The sequence below is a fragment of the Carettochelys insculpta genome, chromosome 28 (assembly GCF_033958435.1).
Source record: "Carettochelys insculpta isolate YL-2023 chromosome 28, ASM3395843v1, whole genome shotgun sequence".
NCBI classification, from domain to species: Eukaryota; Metazoa; Chordata; order Testudines; family Carettochelyidae; genus Carettochelys; species Carettochelys insculpta.
Window position 1 is genome coordinate 16856178 of NC_134164.1, and position 15040 is coordinate 16871217.

General features: G+C 63.6%; 1 protein-coding gene across 3 annotated transcripts; it reads left to right on the forward strand.

Annotated features, from left to right (window-relative positions):
- Positions 1–231: 231 nt before the first annotated feature.
- On the forward strand, positions 232–14551 carry GRN (granulin precursor). Of its 3 annotated transcripts, none has more exons than XM_074979218.1 (15): positions 232–307; positions 4639–4797; positions 5672–5821; positions 6618–6702; positions 7219–7331; positions 7563–7710; positions 8179–8285; positions 8955–9084; positions 9475–9572; positions 9942–10178; positions 11087–11323; positions 12234–12470; positions 12771–13007; positions 13217–13462; positions 13635–14551. In XM_074979218.1, exons 2-15 carry the CDS (start codon positions 4654–4656, stop codon positions 13779–13781), a joined length of 2316 nt encoding a protein of 771 aa, XP_074835319.1. In that variant the 5' UTR covers positions 232–307; positions 4639–4653; the 3' UTR covers positions 13782–14551. The 3 variants fall into 3 exon arrangements, with proteins under 3 accessions (XP_074835319.1, XP_074835320.1, XP_074835321.1); XM_074979219.1 differs by having other exon boundaries at positions 5675–5821; XM_074979220.1 differs by lacking the exon at positions 5672–5821.
- The last annotated feature ends 489 nt before the right edge of the window (positions 14552–15040 follow it).

Sequence of the window (15040 nt, forward strand, 5' to 3'; positions counted from 1 at the left end):
GGACTTCTTGTTGTTCTCGAAGACACAGACTAACAAGGCTATTTCCCTGACACTTGTCCCTATGAGTTTACGATCCGCTAGTCTCGGTCATGTGATACGCTTGTCACCTGACCTGCCGGGGACTACCGCGAGGGAAGGGCAGGTTCACCAGCACGTCCCACCGTATCTGAGCGCAGCAACCAATGCGAGCGAGGCAGGCCACGCCCCCTGACCAATCAGGAGCAGTGGGCTGGGCTAGTGACTGGAGTATCTTTGCGCTGCAGCCGGTCGGGAGCTGCCGGGCTGGTGTCAGGCGGTGTGGCCTCAGGTGTGGTGGGGGAAGGGGATCGGGGGAGAGGGGGTTGTCGGGCTGAGGCGTCGGGGGACTGCCGGCGTGGGGCGGTGCAGGGGGCTGGGGCGTCCGGGGGAAAGGGGGCTGCTGGGCTCTGGGGGAGGTGCTGCTTATGTTGAGTGACCTGCTGTCCTAGTCCCCGGCCTCGTGGGTGGGGGGCTGTGGGGTATTGAGTCGGGGGTACCCGCGTGGTTGTGTCCGGGGCCGGCCCGCAGTACCTCGGGCTGGGGTGGGGGGAGCCGGCAGCCTGAGACTTCTGCTGGTGAAGCGCCGGGGAGGAGTGCCTGTGGGCATGGCAGCGTCTCCCCTCCCCCAGCCCTGTTCTCCAGGGGAGGGGATCGGGTCCCTTGTCACCCCGGCAGGGGTGCCTGTTGAGTCCCAGCTCTGCACCCTGCTGGGTCCCCTTTACCCTTGGGCTAGGCTGGGTCAGTCTGTCTTCCTGGTGCCGACTGCTTTGCGCTGTGGGAGGATGGGTTGGTTGGCATGTTAGCTGCTGCTCTGGGTGGGTCGAGCCTGGGTTCTGGGGCTGGTTGGGTTCCGTGCAATTGACACCAGAGCTGAGCAAGTCTGGGTGCACTAGCCAGGGATAGTGAGGCCTTGCATGGGTCCTGCAGTGACATTCTCCCTTGCCAACAGGGAGGTGCTGGTGGTCAGCTGCCCAGCTAGGCCAGCACTTCCTCTTGCTGCTGCTTGGCCCTGAGTTTTGTCCCTGGCTCTGCCCCTGAGCTGCCACATCAGCTTGGCAAGCCAGGCTGGCTCTGTGCCTCAGTTTTCCTGTCTGTAGCAGTGTTGGGTGCTGTCCTTCCCCAGGTTTGTGTGGCTTAGAAGGTGGTGCTGCACAGACATAGGTGGTCTGCTCCTCTAGTGGCTCCTGCAGGTGTGAGTCACATCCCAGTGTGATGTGCAAGAGATGAGGGACCTGCCTGGTGTCCCCTGTCCCAGGCAGATGCTGGCTGGTAGAGATGACATGAAATGGCCACTCCCTTAGTGGGCATGCTGCTGAAACTGGCCTGTCCCTGGCACTGTTTGCCTCAATATGGGGGCTGAGTTTGCCCAAGGTGTATCCCAGATGGGCAACCAGGGCTGGGAGCCATGGGCCGTCCACTGTGAGCTGGCGTGGGGCTAGTGTGCTCTGTGTGGGCCTGTGGCTCAGCTGGATCTCATTGCCACACGAGTGCCTTAGCTAATGTATCAGCTCTCTCTTGGTGCAGTCACACCCGCTGGGCAGTGAAGCCTCCCCAGTTCCCTTTCCTGCTTGGTGGCTGTGGGCTTATCTTGCTGCCAGGGCATAGACAGGCTGTGGGGGGCTGGCCCTGGAAAGAGCCAGGCAGATTCCTGTGAAGCTGTGCTGTGGTCTGGTGCTGCAGTTTCATTTCTTTGTCACTTCTGCTTTGCGTCAGGCATTGCCCTTCTGGGCAGTGGTCCTGCCTGGGGGTGGGCTGGCCCCATGTAGAGCCCTCTGAGGGCAGCCCAGCCAGCTGGGCTCTGTCTTGTGCCCAGGGGTGTGGACGTTGTCACTCAGCCAAGTGGCGAGTGACATGCCTGGGGGGCAGCTGTCCCTGCTTGTCCAAACCCAGCCCATGTCAGGGTTGCAGTGGGACAGCTAGGTTCTGTCTATGCTGCCAGATGAAGCCAGGCTGGTTCTATCAGGGTGCAGCTGTATCCCCATACACTCCCCTATGTGGCAGCTTTTCCCAAGCAGAGGGCCCTGAAAGGGCGGTGCATTGGGGACCCTGGGATTTGCATGAATCTCTGACGTCCATCTTCCTAGTTTTGCTTTCCTAGCTGGTTTCCCCTCCCCTGTCACAGGCTCTTGTTTTCTTCATATCATGTAGAAATCAGATGCACACTGAGTCATGTGAGTGAAGTTAGAGGAACTTATGCAGACACCTGCCTCCAGTCCCAGCTCCAGGGCGCTTGCGAAGATTTTAGTTGCACACACGCACACACCAGTCTGGGGCTCCCACCCTGAGCTGTGACCACAGCTCTGTGCTGCTTCGCTGGGAGTGCACCAGGGGCAGCTGGGGTTACGGGACAGCTTTGCACAACCTAGGAGGGCACATGGTGGTGGGCGCAGAAAGCCTGTGGGGCTGGGAGTGGGAGAAGCAGGTCCCTTGCTTGCATGTGAGCATCATGTGAGCCTGGGCAGGCACTTCAGGCGTGTGTGTGCCGAGACACACAGCTCTCCACAGCTGGGGATCGAGCCCTGCCCTCAGGGAGGCGTTATTCCCCAGCAGATGGGGAAACTGAGGCCTGGGAGGGGGACATGCCTCAGTTACCCAGCCAGTCACTTTTTGGGCTGGCAGTGGGAGACAGGGAGCCTGAGCCCCCTAGCTTGGTGTGGGGGTGGCTTCCTTCCATCGAGCGCTCCTGGGAGCTGTGCTGTGGGCAGAGTCTTGAGGACCGCATAGATCTGCGGTTTGGTGCATGCCCCGCTCCTGGTGTGGGGTTATGGACCTTGCTTGGAGCCAGACCCTCTTTGCTGCCCTTTACCAAGCCCCTGTTGTCTAGGGGGCTGATGGAGGGACTGATGGTTCAGTTCCCAACTTTGCCACTACCTGCCTGACCTTAGCGCCCTCTGTGCCTCTGTTTCCCCTGGTGTGAGATGAGCTCCTTTTTGTTGGCTGGCTGCTGCAGTTTGCTGTGTGGGTGAGAATGGCTGTGAAAAGCCTCCAGAGTGGTGCACACAGGCAGTGTGATAATGTGGCAGATGAAGAGGGGTGAGGGGGGTTAGTTAACCCCATCGACACCTGGGCTGGGGGGTGTCCCAGTGGCAGCTGCTCACCCACAAGTACCTATTGCCTGTCCAGCTGTGAGCTGCCTCTGCCGCACACTGACAAGAATGCTGGGGTGGAGGCAGGGGGCCTGAACCAGGCTGCCCAGGCCTGGCCAGTTAAGTGGAGAGTCTGACTCCCAGCGATGCTGGTACTTGGTGAGGGGCACAGGCTCTTGGGCTGTGCTGAACCAGGTGCATCTTGTTGTGGTGAGCCTAGTACTAGGAAGGGGTGGCTGCCCTGTGGGGAGCAGGAGGTTGGATACAGGCACAGAGCTGTCTCGGTGGCAGCAGTGGGAGGGCTGTAGCGTGGCTGCGCCATAGAGAGGGCTGCCCCACCTGGTGATGCTATCGGGGATCTGCGGCTGAGGGTGGCAGCTGGTGGTTAGAGCGCAGGAAGTGGAGGCCACCAGCGGCCCGAGGGTGGGCACACCTCCCAGCTGAGTGGCCCCTGTGGAGGCAGGCAGGTGACCCCTGCTCGGGTGGAAGTTGGGGCCCTCTGAGGAGAGCCTGGGGGCCCTGAGCTGTGGGGGGAGGGGGCGGCTGGAGCCCTTTGTTGCAAGAAGGGGAGTGGGCCCTCAGTGCCCCCCAGATGCCCCCTTCCCCTGTGCCCTCTCAGCACCTCCCAAGATGCCCGTCTCTGTGGAATCCTCACTTCCCTGGCTGGGCTGCCCTGGTGACAGGGGCAAGCCATCCCAGCAGGACCCAGGGCAAAGTGGCAGTGGGCCTGGGTCACCCTCCAGTCACCTGCAGCTGGCAGGAGTGTGGCTGGCCCCTGGTGTCCAAGCCCTGGCTGGAGTCATGGCCCTAGGCCTTGGTGAGCTCACAGCAGGGTGGGAGGGTTAGCAGAGCTGAAATAGGGCCCTGGAGGCCTTGCGCCTAGCCCAGTGCTCTAACCACTAGTCCTCACAGCTCTCGCTGACACACCTCTGACAGGCCCAGGTGCTGCACCCAGATACATGGCTGGTGCTTCCACCTGGCTTGCCAGCTCCTACTGGAACTGTGGGGCAGGGCGGGGTGGGGTGTTGATCTGGCTGGAGTGCTCCAGGGAAGTTCTTATCACCTGCTCTTTGCACTGGGGGTGGATTTGGTCTTTGATCCCTCCCTGGTGGATAGGTCCCAGCAGCAAGGGGAGGAGGCTGCATATCAGGGCCTGGCCAGCCTCGCACCAATGGCTCTCCGCAGAGGAAAACGGCTTTCCTGGCGAGGCCAAATGCCATGGGATGGGCGTGGGGAGCTGTGATTCAGGAGGGACGCTGGAGGTCAGCTGGTGGGGCTAGGAGCAGGCCAGGGCTAGGGAAGGGGCCTGCTGTGTTAGTTGGGGGCCTTTGTGCAGTAAGGCAAAGGTAAGTCCTTACCCCCATATTACAGATGAGGATGTTGAGGTTGGGGGGGAGGGGCTGATTCCACTTATCCCCAGTTGCACAGTGCGGGGGAAGCAGAAACTGGGTCCTGCTGTGGCTGGGCCTTGCCTTGACCCACAGCCAGTGGCCCAGAAGCCATGGGGGCGGAGCAGCTGACTGCTCTCTTGCAGGTGCTGTGCCCAAAGATGTTGGCTCTCGTGCCAGTGTGGCTGGTGCTGACTGGAACAGTGATCTCCCTGCGCTGCCCTGATGGGCGGCTGTGCCAGGGGCTGGACGTCTGTTGCCGGGAGCCCCAAGGGGGTGGCTACACCTGCTGCCCCCCGTCTGAGGTAAGCGTCCCCAGCCAAAGCCAGGGAGAAGGTCCTTGCCTAGTATGTGCTCTCCCTGCCCCCTGGTGGGTGCTCCCCAAAGTCCTGCTGGGCTCTCTGCTGCAGGAGCAGGTGTTGGGGGTGGGGGGTGGGGGGGGAATGGGACCATTGTGGATCGGTTCCCAGGGGTGCAGCGGCTGATCTTGCTCGCAGCGTGGCCCACATGGAACGAGCTTGTTGGAGCTCTGGCGGGAGCTGCCTGTCCTGAGCGGTTTCTGTGGCTGCGTCAGCTCATCTCGGGGGGGGGGTGGGGAGGGGAGCTGCAAAGGCCGTGTGTCCGGGGGAGCAGAGTTGTCACAACCCACATCCCCTGCGGAAGCTGTGTTGCAGAACTTGGCTGTGATTTACTGCCTGCTTGGCTCATGCCCCGCCCAGCACTGGGGAAGCTGCAGTTAGCCGTCCCCTGCTGGGTGCTGGGCCCTCCCCTCACCCCCAACGAGCCAGGCCCCTTGTGCTCCTGCTGCAGCCTGGGCCCTCCAGCAGGAGTGAGCAGTGAGTGGGGCCCAGGGCCAGGGGGCTGCCCCCCTCCCAAGCTGGGCTAGACCCAGGGCTCCACCTTCCTCTAGTGATGGAGGAACTTGTGAAGCTCAGGGGTCCCCTCCCCACTGCAGGCCCCCATGGCAGAGCTGGGCCAGCCAAGAGTAGGGACCTGCCCTTCTGTTGGCACTGGGGCCTGTAGTGGAGAGCAGCCCTGCCAGGCTGTGACTGGGGGATTCCAGGGCCTGCCCAAGGCAGTTTAGTCCAGCTGCCCCCCAGCTTCATCTCAGCCCCCTGCTCTGCTTTCAGGGGGCTGTCATGCTCCCTACACTGCAGCCCCTACCCCCTCTGCCTCCAGCAGGGCTTCCTGCACTCCTTGCCCATGGTCCAGGCCAGCAGCCTGGCTGCACCCGGCGGGATGCCGTGCCCCGATGGCAGGCAGTGCCCCCTGGGGTACAGCTGTCTGCGCACCTTGGCTGACTCTTTCAGCTGCTGCCCCTGGACAGAGGTAAGTGCTCGCTGGGAGTGGGGCTCCATGGGTCTGCTGTCCAGCTGTGCCCATGGGCCATGGGGGCTCTTCTTCTCCAAGGGTTTCCTGGCTGGCTGCTGGGCAGGTCCATGCCCTCCCATGGGCAGGGTAGGGAGGAGGGGTCTCTCTTGGGGTTGATGGCGCTTGCTACCCTTCGGAACTCCATGCTACAGGACACCGCTGAGCCTCTCCAGCATGCTGAGTTGGCACCATTGCATCTGGCACAGACAGGTGCTTGCACCTCCTCCTTTGTGGGGGAGCCTGTCTCTGGTCAGGATGAGACCTTCCTGGGGGCCGCCCTAGCCCATATCTTCCTGCTGGAGACAGGCCATGGGGCTGGCTGGCCCAGGTGGGAGTGGAGGGTCTGGGGGATACAGTGCCTGATGTTACTGGCTGCAGCATAGGGCATGTCTGTGGCTCTCCTTGGTTCTGAGCTCCTATGTGGCCCAGGGCTGGGTGTTCTTCCCTGGGAAGCTGCATCTCCTGCCTCCTGCACAGAAGGCAAGGCCAGGCTGGGCTGGCCTGGCTTGGGAGTAGGAGCATTCTCCAGTGCTCAGAACTGGGGGCTTCTGGGCTCCGTTCCCTGCCTGCTGCCGCTGAGGTCCATCCCCTCCTTGTGCTTCTGTGTGGAAGAGAATGTCCGAGGTGCCGGTGTCCGTCTGCCCTAGGTGCATTCCCAACGCTCCCAGCCCCTGGTGCCTGTGCTGTGGTAACATGGTTGAGACCCCACCCGTGGCTTGGCTGGGCACCCAGGGGCCTTTCCTCTCTTTCTCAGGCCATTGCTTGTGCCACCAGGCACCACTGCTGTCCCCGTGGTTCTCACTGCAGCACTGATGGTGAATCCTGCGTGGTGCTTCCAGGTAAGGAGGGAGGGGACCAGTGTGACCCCTGGGGTGGTCTGGGGCCTCCTTCTGCACCCCCCTGTACCATGTCTGTGGCCTCCTGTGCTCCATCCTGGGACCCCCCCCTGCACCCCCCCAGGTCCTTTTCTGTGCCCGCCCCCCCGGGGCAGTCTGCCCCCCGCCCACCCGCAATCCCCCCAGCTCCACTGCTGCCTCCGTGGGTCCCACTGCAGCACTGATGGTGAATCCTGCATGGTGCTCCCAGGTGAGGGGGGAGGGGACCAGTCCAGGGCCTCCCCTCTGTGTTCTGTTTCCCACCCCGCCCAACTTGGATATAGAGGCTTGGCTTCTAGTCCTCCAGCTGTAGGCTGTGGGGCAGATCTGCAGCTTTCCCATAGCACAGGAGGGCAGAGCTGGAGGGGTCTCCTACCCAGACCCCCGGAGGTCTGGCCCTGCTGGGGTTGGCAGTGCTGACTTGTGAGTGGAGTGCTCTGGCTTCCCTTGCTGAGTCCAGGTGCCGGCTGTGCTCGGCAGCTCTCCCAGCAGCAGGTGCTGTCCAGTGCCCTGATGGCCAGCTGGAGTGTCCCAATGAGTCCACCTGCTGCATGATGCCTACTGGTGCCTGGGGGTGCTGTCCCATGCCAGAGGTACCAGGGGCTGTGGGTAGACTGGGGGGGGGCAGGGCTGGGATGTGGGAGGACTAGGGGTGGAGCCAAGATGGGGGACAGTGGAAGGGGGTGAGGATGAGATGAGGGGAATGGGGCCAGGACTGGGGTGGGGGGGGTCATAGTCAGGATTGGTTCGGAGCTGGGGGGTGTTGAGGGGAGCTGGGGAGGCTGGCTCCCCTCTCTGCACTGCCATGCCCATGTCTCTGGCAGGCTGCCTGCTGCGCAGACAAGGTGCACTGCTGCCCTCACGCCACTACGTGTGACCTGGCACATGCCCGCTGCCTCTCAGCTGCTGGGGACCAGCCCCTGGGCATCAAGGTGCCAGCCCGGAGGCGAGTGCCATGGCTAGGGGTGCCAGGTACGGCATGGCTGGGCAGTGGGGGTTGGTCCCGGGGTGTAGGCTCCACTCCCCCTTGTCCAAGGGTTGCTGTGTTGTGGGCATTGCCCTTGCACCTAAACCACAGGGCTGCCCCATGCACCCCTCTCTCTGGGAAGAGACCCCTTAAAGGGCTTCTGGTACAGCCAAGATGGTCCCGGGCATGTGTCATATAGCCAGGGACTGCTTCCCTCTCTGCGCACTGTTAGCAGCCTGGTCAGCCCCCAGAGGTGGCTGCATTGCAGTGGTGGGTGTGCTGTGTGCATTCGTTAGAACAGTTACCCGTATCCCACTCATCTTCACACAGCTGCTGAGGCTGGGGGCCAGGGGATCACCCACTGCCCCCATGGCAGGAGGAGTTGTCCAGCCTGCCCAGAGGGCTATGGAGTGCATGTACCAGGGTGGAGGGAGAGGTTTGTTCTGTGACCCTGTGACCTCCATTCCCTCCAGTCTCGCTTGGAACGATCACCTGCCCCGACCATGAGTCAGCCTGTCCAGATGGCACCACCTGCTGCCAGCTGCCCACCATCCAGTATGGCTGCTGTCCCCTGCAGAACGTGAGCAAGCTGGGGTGGGCAGGGCAGGATCTGAACTGTGTTACAAGGGCCCTCTGTGCTGCCTCCTTGGGCAGAGGGGTGGGCCTTGGGCTGTCTGTGCCCCACTGCACCCGCCCATTTCACAGTGATGCCCGCTCCATGGCACAGAGGGGCGGCAAAACCCAATCTGGCCTTCTGTGGCCCTGCGCGGTTTAAACCTAGCTCCCTGGCTTCCAGGCGGCCATGTGCCAGCCTTGTGGAGGAGAGGCAGGTCAGGGAGGGGAGCATGCTGGGAGGCGTGTGCTGGTGGCAGGAACAGGCCCAGGCAGGCGCTACACTGCACAGAATTGGGCGCCTGGTCCTCTGCCATGAGTCTTGGTGGGTGGCCAGCTCATACCTTGCCCCAGGCCAAGCGGGTACCAGGTTCCCACAGGCCTGCTCTGGGTATGGCACGGTTCCTGAGATGCAGTTGGCAGTTCCCACCCGGTGTTGCACTCTGGCCCAGAAGTGGCTCCATTTCAGAATTGGGAATGCCCATATTACGGGATGTAGTAATGGCTGTGACCTGGGGCCATTGCCAGTCTGTTCCTGGCTGCAGGCCCCTCCTCTTTGCCCTGGTTACACCCATAGCCTGCCTTGGGGTCCGGACTGCCCTGGGTGTAATGGACACATGCTCTCCTCACATGGCAGGCTGTGTGCTGCAGCGACCGCTTGCACTGCTGCCTGCAGGGCACCACCTGTGACCTGTTGCACGGGAAATGCACCTCAGTGCTGGGCCAGATGCAGCCTCTCACCTGGCTCCCAGCCGCCTCCACCACAGGTAGGAGGGTAGGCATGTGGGTGAGGGGGTGGCTGGCAGTGTCACAGGTCTGGGACTCAGCACCTGCCTACAGCCTGGTTCCGGCACCCGCCTGCCTTGGGTCAGCAGTGCCAGCTCCGTCCCCCCTCCCCCAGCTGGCACTGCTTCTGCAGTGATTGCTGGAGTGGCATGCCCAGGTGAGGGCACAGGGCATGACCTGGCTGCTACCCTCTGAGCGGGGCCTTCCAGCCCTGCTCTGGGAATGGCTCCAGGGTCCTCCTGGGGCCTCTGCTTGCTAGCAGTGGGGTGGGTGCTGCCCAAAGCTGCCCTAGGCCATGTGCCCTGCTGGGCCCTGTCCTGGGGCAGCCCAGAGGAGGGGCCTGTCTCCAACCACTGGGTCTTGCTCCCTAGCTCAAGATGTGCTCTGTGATGAGCAGACCCGCTGCCCCAACGGCCACATGTGCTGCCAGCTGGAGACAAGGGCCTGGGGCTGCTGCCCCCTGGAAGAGGTATGTGTGGCGGGGAGCTCCATGGCAGTGTTAGCCTTCCACCAGGTGTTGCAGAATCCCACAATGGGGAGGGCCGGGACCCTGCCTGGAACTCACCTCCCCCTGCGCCACCCAGACCTGATGGCCCCTCCTGTTGATATGAGCCCCCTCCCACAACCCTGCCCCACCCCCCGTTACGGCTGGCAAGTTGCTCTGCCCTTCTTCCCCCAGCATCCATTTTCCCCCAGGGCTGGCCAGCTGCCCCTGCTGTTTTCTGTCCAAACATACCCCTATCTCCTGCAGCCCTGGCCCCATCCCCATTCTGGCTGCCCCCCCCCCATCCTCTGGGTTCCAGCCAGGCGCTGTTTCTGTCACTTTCCGTCCCCGCAGGCCGTGTGCTGCCAGGACCAAGTCCATTGCTGCCCCAAGGGCTACACCTGTGACCTGGCCAGGGGCAGCTGCCAGCAGGGGCTGCTGTCTGTGCCCTGGCTGGAGAAGACCCCAGTGCGTGTGAGAGCGCCCCCCAGGGGCCAGGATGTGCGCTGTGACGAGCAGACCAGCTGCCCCGATGGCAGCACCTGCTGCCGGCTGGAGATGGGAGCCTGGGGCTGCTGCCCCCTGGTAGAGGTGGGTAGGACCACAGATGGCAGCTGGTTCTCTCTGCTTCCCTTGGGGGGGCGGGGCCCTCTCCAAAATGAACTTTGTCATGTGGGCCAGTATGCAACGGAGAGGGCATGCGATATATCACCTCCATGTTGGTGCACATAACCTCTCCACTCCGCCACAGGAATTTTGTTCAGAGGGTGGGACAGAGGGTTCGGGTGCAGCAGCCAAGGGTGAGGGCTCTGGGGTGGGACAGAGGGTTCGGGTGCGGTGGCTGGGGTGAGGGATCTGGGGTGGGGCAGGGGGTGCAGTGGCTGCGGCTGGGAGGGTGGGGCCAGGGGGTGAGGGCTCTGGAGTGGGGCCTGGAATGAGGGGCTCAGGACTGAGACAGGGTTGAGATCCAGGCACTGAGGGGGTGTGTTGGGTGCAGGGGGCTGCTTCAGGGTTATGGGCCCAGCAGCTCCAGGGCTGGTGTGGCAGCACAGGTGCCCCTCCCCCAGCCCCTGCAGTTCTGGGTGGGGGCAGGTGTGCTGCAGGAGGTTCAGGCTTGGACTGGGTAGGGCCACCCCGCCCCCAGCTGCAGCAGGTTGGAGTGGGGGAGGGGTGCTCCCTCCCAGGCCGCGGCAGGTCCTTGGGCACAAGGGGGCACCACTGGGCCACGGTGGGGCGGTGCAGTGTGGTGCAGGTGGCTGATTGGGAACGTAGCCCAGTGGCCCCTCAAATGCAGAGCAGGGCTGGGGCTCCTCTGCAAAGGCCAACCTGTGGGGGGGAGGGGGCAGCTCCTGATGCCTGGGGCCCACTGTAGGCTGGGATGGGAAGGGCATGGAGTGGGCTGGCAGACCCCAGGGCTGTGGTTCAGGGCTGAGGGCCCCCAGCAATGGAGCTGGTAGTGGGGGTGCCGTACATGCTGAGTCCTCTCCTCCACCTCACAGGCTGTGTGCTGCCAGGACCATGTCCATTGCTGCCCGAAGGGCTACACCTGTGACCTGGCCAGGGGCAGCTGCCAGCAGGGGCTGCTGTCTGTGCCCTGGCTGGAGAAGACCCCGGCGCATGAGGAAGCACCCCCCAGGGGCCGGGACGTGCGCTGTGACGAGCGGACCAGCTGCCCCGATGGCAGCACCTGCTGCCGGCTGGAGATGGGAGCCTGGGGCTGCTGCCCCCTGGTAGAGGTGGGTGGGACCGCAGACAGCAGCTGGTTCTCTCTGCTTCCCTGTGGCCCCCCTCTCCCCAAAATGAACTTTGTCATCATGCGACACATCACCTCCATGTTGGTGCACATAACCTCTCTACCCCACCACAGGAATTATGTTCAGAGTGTGGGAGGGGGCTCTGGGTGGGACAGAGGGTTTGGGTGCAGCAGTCGGGGTGAGCGCTCTGGGGTGGGGCAGGGGGCTCAGGTGCAGCGATTGTGGCTGGGAGGGTGTGGCCAGGGGTGAGGGCTCTGGGGTGGGGCAGGGGGTGCAGTGGCTGGGAGCATGGGGCCAGGGGGTGAGGCCTCTGGGGTGGGGCCTGGAATGAGAGGCTCGACTGCGACAGGGTTCAGATTCAGGCACTGAGGCGGGGGGGGTTGGGTGCAGGGGGCTGCTTCACGGTTCTAGGCCCAGCAGCTCCAGGGCTGGCGTGGCAACTCAGGTGCCCCTCTCCCAACCCCTGTAGGTCCTGGTGGGGGGAGGGGTGCTGCAGGAGGTTCAGGCTTGGACTGGGTAGGGCCACCCCGCCCCCAGATGCAGCAGGTTGGAGTGGGGGAGGGGTGCTCCCTCCCAGGCCGCGGCAGGTCCTTGGGCACAAGGGGGCACCACTGGGCCGCGGTGGGGCGGTGCAGTGTGGTGCAGGTGGCTGATTGGGAACGTAGCCCAGTGGCCCCTCAAATGCAGAGCAGGGCTGGGGCTCCTCTGCAAAGGCCAACCTGTGGGGGGGAGGGGGCAGCTCCTGATGCCTGGGGCCCACTGTAGGCTGGGATGGGAAGGGCATGGAGTGGGCTGGCAGACCCCAGGGCTGTGGTTCAGGGCTGAGGGCCCCCAGCAATGGAGCTGGTAGTGGGGGTGCCGTACATGCTGAGTCCTCTCCTCCACCTCACAGGCTGTGTGCTGCCAGGACCATGTCCATTGCTGCCCCAAGGGCTACACCTGCGACCTGGCCAGGGGCAGCTGCCAGCAGGGGCTGCTGTCTGTGCCTTGGCTGGAGAAGACCCCGGTGCGTGTGAGAGCGCCCCCCAGGGGCCGGGACGTGCGCTGTGACGAGCGGACCAGCTGCCCTGATGGCAGCACCTGCTGCCGGCTGGAGATGGGAGCCTGGGGCTGCTGCCCCCTGGTGGAGGTGGGTGGAAGCACGGCTGTGTGGTGTGTCCTGCTGAGGGTGGGAGCCAGCCAGCCAGTATGTTTTGGGGAGTGGCTGGGTGCTGCACAGAGGGAACCTGCTCCAACCACTTGTCTCCCCACTCACCGTACTGCATCCTCCTGTCCCAGCGGCCCTTAGAACGCAGGCCTGGGGCTCCTCACTCTAGAAGAGCAGAGCAGCCCCATGGATGGGGTAGGTGGGCTATTGTCAGGGGTGGAGAGGTGCCCGGGATGGTGTCTGGCATTGACACACATGCTGAATCTCCCCTCTGCCCCACAGGCTGTGTGCTGCCAGGACCACATCCATTGCTGCCCCAAGGGCTACACATGTGACCCGGCTGGGGGCAGCTGCCAGCAGGGGCTGCTCTCCATGCCCTGGGTGGCCAAGATGCCGGCCCTTGTGGCTAGTGCACCCCAGAGCCGAGGCGTGATGTGCAACCAGACTGTGAGCTGTGAGGAAGGGCAGACCTGCTGCAAGAGCCAGACGGCTGCCTGGGCCTGCTGCCATCTGCCGAATGTAAGCAGCGGCGGGGGTCTGTGGTGCCCATCTCCTGGAGCTGAAGGCACCCCTGATCCCCCCACACCTGATCCCTGGGGCGCTCAAGATCATCTCATTGTGCCCTCTGGGCATGAAGAAAGATGTTTCTAAGGCTTAGAGAACATGGGAGCCAGGACTCCTGAGTTCTCTCCTGGCTCTGGAGTGCTCACTCACTCCTCTCCCTGCAGGCTGTGTGCTGTGAGGATCACCAGCACTGCTGCCCATGGGGCTACACCTGCAACCTGGCCACTCAGAGCTGTGAGAAGCAGGAGATGGGGCAGGGGCTACCCGTGGCTCTGAGCCCCCCTGCCTCCCTGCTGCCTGCCAGCCCTGAGCCCAACGATGTGGCCTGCGATGCACAGCACTACTGCCACACCCACCAGACGTGCTGCAAGGCCCCCGCAGGCACCTGGGCTTGCTGCCCTTACCACTGGGTGAGTGATGGGGTGCCTTCCTGAGCAGCACAGAGCCATGCAGCTCCTGGGACCTCCCCAGGGATGGGAGGTGGCTCGCTGCAGGCTGAGGCCCTGACAGGGGAGCTGAGGGGCAGGCTGGGGACTCTGCCCTGCTCCCCCCTGCATTAACACACCTCCCATTTCTCCACAGGGCTCCTGCTGTGCTGACCAGCGCCACTGCTGCCCCTGGTTATACCGCTGCTCCAAGTCAGGCCTCAAGTGCATCTGGGGTGGGCCCCTGCGCTGGGATGCTGGCCCCCCCTTCCTGCGTGCCTCCCGAGCACGCCAGCTGCTCTGAGGGGCCTGCTGGAGTGTCCCAGGCTGCCATGGAGCTGAGCGGTGGCTGTGCCTGTGCCTACTCCCGGGGTGGGGGAGGTGGGGGGATTGCTCTGGCCCGGCCAGCTTCAGGCCCTCTTTCTCCATCTGCCCCACAATGTGCAGGCCCTATGCTCTGCAGGGCCTGTCCTGCCCAGACTCCTGGCACTGAGGACATGGGACTGAGTTCAGGGGGGCCCCCACCCCCAACTGTCCTTCTTTTACCAGTGCCCCAGACCCAGCTGTGGCTGACATCTTCCACAGCCCAGGTGGGGCTGTGCCCCCTCTGCCTTGTCCTGGGCTCAGTGCTGCTGAAGCTTGGGGCCCTTTCCCACTGGTAGCACCATGCCCCCTTTTCTCCTGCTGGGGAGCTGGCTGCCTACCAGGGGGGCAGGGCTGCTTTGCTTTCTACTTCCCTCTGCCCCTATGGCACTCAGTTTGCTGTGGGGGAGGGGTGCATGCTTGCTCACTCTCTCTGGGTGTGTGCGTGCGTGCACGAGCAGGAGATGAGGGGGCAGGGCAAGGGGCTTTGATGTCTAGTCCTGCCCCAGTTGTGCACCTGCACTCACCTCCCCTGCCCAGGGGCTGGGTATGGCCTTTGCCTGGCTCACCTGGTCTCTGCTGCTTGCCAACTGCCTGCTGTGCCCCAAGAGCCCACCCTGGCCATCTCTCCCCTGCCTAGAGGTGCCCCTGGGGCTAGGCCAGTGCCACAAATGCCGCAGAGTGAAAACCAATAAAGGGTGTGGAAAGGTTTTGGTGTCAGTCTTGTCTCCTTTGTGCTGCAGAAGTCTGGGTGCCCTCAGCCAAGGCAGCTGTAGCAGGGGACTTCACAGCTCCCTGCCTTGTCTCCTGCACCCCTTTGCCCTCACTTGTGTCCAGGCCCCCCTAGGTGGCTTCTGGGGAGGGGCAGAGCTGGGCAGGCTGTGCCTGCACAGCCCTTCCCCCCCCTCCACCAGGACAGCCCCAGTTCTCCTTTACTGGCAGGGGGTTCCTGGGCCCATGCTGAGTGCAGTGCAAGGCAACCCTCTGTGCCTGCCCCCTCCCCAGCCCCATCCAGCTCTGGTGGGCCCCAGCAAGCCTCTTGCATTCCAGCCATCTGCACAGCTTGGAGCAAGAGCGCTGGGCCTCTCATCCTGTGCTGACCAAGGTGCTGTGGCACAGGGAGCTTTGACCCAGAGGGAGTGAGTGGAGCCCCTCACCTTAGCTGGCCAGGGACTGAACTTCAGTGTACCCTCCCAACCC